Source organism: Elephantulus edwardii, unplaced genomic scaffold (assembly GCF_000299155.1).
Source record: "Elephantulus edwardii isolate Elephantulus edwardi_28Jun2011 unplaced genomic scaffold, EleEdw1.0 scaffold00230, whole genome shotgun sequence".
NCBI lineage: Eukaryota > Metazoa > Chordata > Mammalia > Macroscelidea > Macroscelididae > Elephantulus > Elephantulus edwardii.
The window spans coordinates 4,644,724-4,649,120 of record NW_006399980.1 but is presented as its reverse complement, the minus strand read 5'-3'; the positions used below and the strand labels follow the sequence as shown (position 1 = coordinate 4,649,120).

Sequence of the window (4,397 nt, the reverse complement as noted above, 5' to 3'; positions counted from 1 at the left end):
TAAGTTTGACCCTCTGAGGCTCCCGTAGTAGTTCAAGCAGTTCTATCTTCCCACGTGCTACTACTTCCGGTATTACTGGGAAGCGTGATTATAATCTGCCATCCGGCAGAACTAAGGTCTGTCTGTTGTGTGGATGTTGTGAGCCAACATGTCCGGGAGAAACAACAACAAGCTGCCCAGCAATCTTCCGCAGTTACAGAATCTGATCAAACGGGACCCGCTGTCTTACATCGAAGAGGTAGGTTCGGTGCGGCAGATGCTAGACAGCCGGGCGCGAGTGATTGACACACAAACGGGGAAGACGCGGGTGGAGTTTGGGTTCTCGCTCGTCTTGTTCAGTTTGGGGACCCCTTGGAATGAGAAAAGTAGTTGAGGAGGCAGCACGGCTTTGAGTTCATCGTCTAGATTTTAAACCAAAATATTTTTCGAAGGTCCCTGTTATTCTTTACTGTGGATCGATTCTACTCGGCGTCCTTCCACGTGTCAGAGTAGAACGGCCCGGTTTTCTAGGCATTAACTGAAGGGTTGCAAGATTGGCGTTAAGAAAAGACCTGGCAGTCTGCTCCCTAAAGAGTACAGCCTAGAGAATCCCACAGGGTCGTTCTGTACCGTCATAGAGCGTTTCGATGAATTGGAATCGACCCTTGGCGCAGCCAACACTGACTTTTACGGGAGCAGACAACAGCTTTTATTCTACGGGCCTGATGAGTGTACACTAACTGCCAGTTTTCAGGCTTTACCATGAGATCTCCTGTTACACTTTGTGTAGACTCTGCCAAAGCTGCCACGGAAATACCTTTTAAAACTTCACTTGTGTTTTAAAGTTTCTCTCCGACCTCGTAGGATTTATCGGTAATTTTTAGTGATAAGTGTTTAGAATGTGTTTGACATCAATATGTAAGAGGCTGCACTGTGCTTTCATTGTACAGGAAGCTGTCCGTTTGAATTCCCGAAAGATGCTGAAAAATTAAATTTGACGCAGATTCTAAAGGGTTTATAGACATCGTACACATTGTGCATGGTCATTAAGGGTTTTTGAGCTCAGGAGTGACTAATCAAAGTAGTAGTTTTTATGTGTAACTTTAGTAGGTGCTTTCTTCACTCACTTGTAGCCCTAAGAGAGTTCTCAACTAAGCTGTTGCTGCAATTACTTGTTTGTGCTTTGCACTCAGCCAGTTGTCATTTCTTCTGTAGCAAACACTTGATACCTGCTTTGCCCTCTCACTTTCTCTCTTGCAAATATTTCACAAAGGAAATTTTCTCTGAACCCTTTTTAGTAAATGAGGGTTGCGGTGGTGTAGATCCTCAGTATAAAGAGAGGTTTGATAAGTTTGAAAGTGGCTGAAATAGAGATTCAGGAACAAATAAATTTATAAGTATAGCCAAGGCTTTGATATGTGTAAAGCACTTAGTGGGGAACTTTGGTAGCACAGTTTCTGCTCCCAAAGATTGGGAGTTTCAACCCAAAGATTGAGCCGTTAATCCTCCAGCAATTTTGTGGGTGAAAGATGGGCAGTCTTCTCCCATGTGAGTTATATTCTTGGGAACTCTATGGAGAGTCAGCTATACTTCAGTTCCGACTGATTTATATTCTTGGAAAGTTAGTTATTAAGTTGGTTTCAGCTCTACAGCATTGAGTATATATTTTTGAGAAAGCACTATGCAGCCATTAACAAACCAGTAAGTTATGAAGACATATACTGCTATGCTTAAGAGCATTGATTACAGAATAACCCAAAATCCTGGTTCTACCATTCAGCAATTGTGTAATCCAAACAGGTAAATCACAGAGCCCCTATGGCTATTGTAGAAAAGAAAGAGATAATATCTATCTCAGAGGATTGCTCTTAATATTAACTTAACAAATACGTAACATATAAATATACATAGATAACACATAATATGTTGTTGTTGTTGTTGTTAAGTGCCGTCGAGTCACAGGCGACTCATAGCGACCCTATGAAGGAGAGTCCTTGACGCTTGGGTGCCTTTCATCCTCTCTCCAAGTTCATAGGGTTTCCGGAGGCAAGCTATTATGGAAGTGGATGCCACTTCTCCTTCCACGCTTGTTTAATCAGGGAGCTCCACCCCACTCTCAGTCCGCTTTGGGTAGCCAACCATTAACGCATTTGACACATCCGTGTCTCAGGGTTCAGCCTCACAGCAGCACATAATATGAGGTGCTGCTAATCAAAAGGTCGTCTCTTTGAGTCCATCAGCTGCTTTGCAGGATTCCAAGACTGTAAATCTATGGAAAGAGATTGCTTTTCTTTCCTTCTAGGGATTCTAGTGGATTCCAACAGTATTTCATTTAGCAGCTCATTCTGTTACAGACTACACTATCCATGCTTCTTCACTAGTTATATAGAGTATGTCATAGGGTAGTAAGTGTTATGGGTAAAAGTAAAGTAGGTATGTGCTGATGTATAGGATGGTGTGGAAGATTTTATAATGGAAATGGAGCAGCCATTGGCCAGCTCGAGATAGTAACCTTTGCGTAACAGCTTGAAGAAAGTGAGGGAAAGCTGTTTGTAGCTCTGTAGGGAAGAGCAGTCTAGGCAGAGGGAAAAGCTAGTATACAGGTATATACCTGGTAAGTTTGCAGAACATTAAAGAATGCAAAGTGGCTAAAAATAGGAAAGTAATAGATGGTGAGAATGAGGACAGATTTTGTAGAAGTAGACTTTTTTTAAGACATAATTTATTTAATGAAGAAAGCTTTTAATGGTTTTGAACAGAGGTATACATTACATGGTATACCTTATCTGAGGGCAGGATCACTGTGGATGCTGATTTTGATGCCTGTTTTTGGGTAGGAAGATAAAGATAAAATCAGAGACACCAGGTAGGAGACTGTTGCAGAAGCAGGAGATGGTGGTGTCGTGGACCAAGAAGTCAAAGTGGTGAGGCTTTAGTGAGCCGCTAAGTAACTAGTAAAAGGGACTGAAAACAGTGAAGTAGGAGGAAAGCCAGGTAGTATCCTAGAAGCCATTCAGGGAAAAGGAGAAACCAACCATATCAAATACTGATGACATTTATAGTAAGCACTGAAATAGACCATTACATTTAATGATTGGTTATTGTTGTTTTTGTTTATGAATAGTTTAGGCAGAAAAGAGAATGTAGTTGTTGTTAAGTGCCATCGAGTAGTAGAGTAGTAGGCGACTCATAGCGACCCTATGAACGAAAGACCTGGACACTTGTGTAACTTTCTTTTATCCTTTATCCAGGTTCATGGGGTTTCTAGAGGCAAGCTATTATGGAAGTGGATGCCACTCCTCCTTCCAAGCTTGTTTTAATCGGGGAGTTCCACCAAACACTGTCCACCATGGATAACCATTCTCACATTTGACAAATCAGTGTCAGTGTTCAGCTTCACAGCAACCATGAGTTACCTCTCAGTACAGCAAGTGGACAGAACAGGACTATATGACCTAGAAGAATGTTTCACCAAAAACAGTTAAAGACAGGCCTGAGGGTCGCGGAGTAGAGTCACCTACCTTTGGCTTGGTCGCATCACTTTCTGCCCACTAGGCCACTTGACCCCTCTCTATATGCTGGTGTTGTTGTTAAGTGCCGTCAAGTTGTAGGCGACTCATAGCAACCCTATGAACGAAAGACCTGGACACTTGTATAACTTTTGTCCGTTCCCCAGTTTCATGGGGTTTCTAGAAGCAAGGCATTATGGAAGTGGATGCCACTCCTGCTTCCAAGCTTGTTTTAATTGAGGAGCTCTACCAAACACTGTCCATCATGGGTAACCATTATCACATTTCAGCTTCACAGCCACCACGAGTTGCCTCTCTCTACAGCAAGTGGACAGACCAGGGCTATATGACCTGAAGAATGTTTCACCAAAAGCAATTAAAGACAGGTCTGAGGGCCATGGATTAGAGTCACCCACCTTTTCCTTGGTAGCATCGCTTTCTTCCCACTAGGCCACCTGAATGTTGTTGTTGTTGTTGTTGTTGTTGTTATGTGCCGTCGAGTCGTTTGCTACTCATAGCAACCCTATGTACAATAGCCCTAAACCCTGCTCTATCCTGTGCCAATCACATTGCCTCTGACACACCCATCCCGATTACCCCAGTCACTGAATCAGTCCACTTCATAGACGGTCTTCCCCTCCGGCACTGTCCCTCTACTCTACCCAGCGTGATGTCCCTCCCCAAAGACCTGTCTTTCCTTGCAGCATGTCCAAAGTATGTCAGACGAAGCCCCAGAATCTTTGCCTCCAAGGAGTAGCCTGGTTTAACCTTCTCCAGGATGGATCTGTTTGTTTTCTTGGCAGTCCATGGTACATTCAATACTCTTTTCCAGCACCACAGCTCAAAGACATCAATTCTCCTTCTGTCCTCCCTAGTCATTGTCCAGCTCTCTGATGCATAACAAGTGAT

The 4,397-nt window shown here is 43.2% G+C and overlaps 1 protein-coding gene across 2 annotated transcripts in view; it reads left to right on the top strand.

Moving 5' to 3' along the window:
• Positions 1-147: 147 nt before the first annotated feature.
• The window catches only part of SDAD1 (SDA1 domain containing 1), a 50,593-nt gene continuing 46,343 nt past the window's right edge, over positions 148-4,397 (top strand). For both annotated transcript variants that reach the window (XM_006898462.1, XM_006898461.1), the window contains exon 1: positions 148-238. In XM_006898462.1, coding sequence (XP_006898524.1) covers positions 149-238 — 90 coding nt within the window. In that variant the 5' untranslated portion in view covers position 148. The remainder of the gene's footprint in view (positions 239-4,397) is intronic.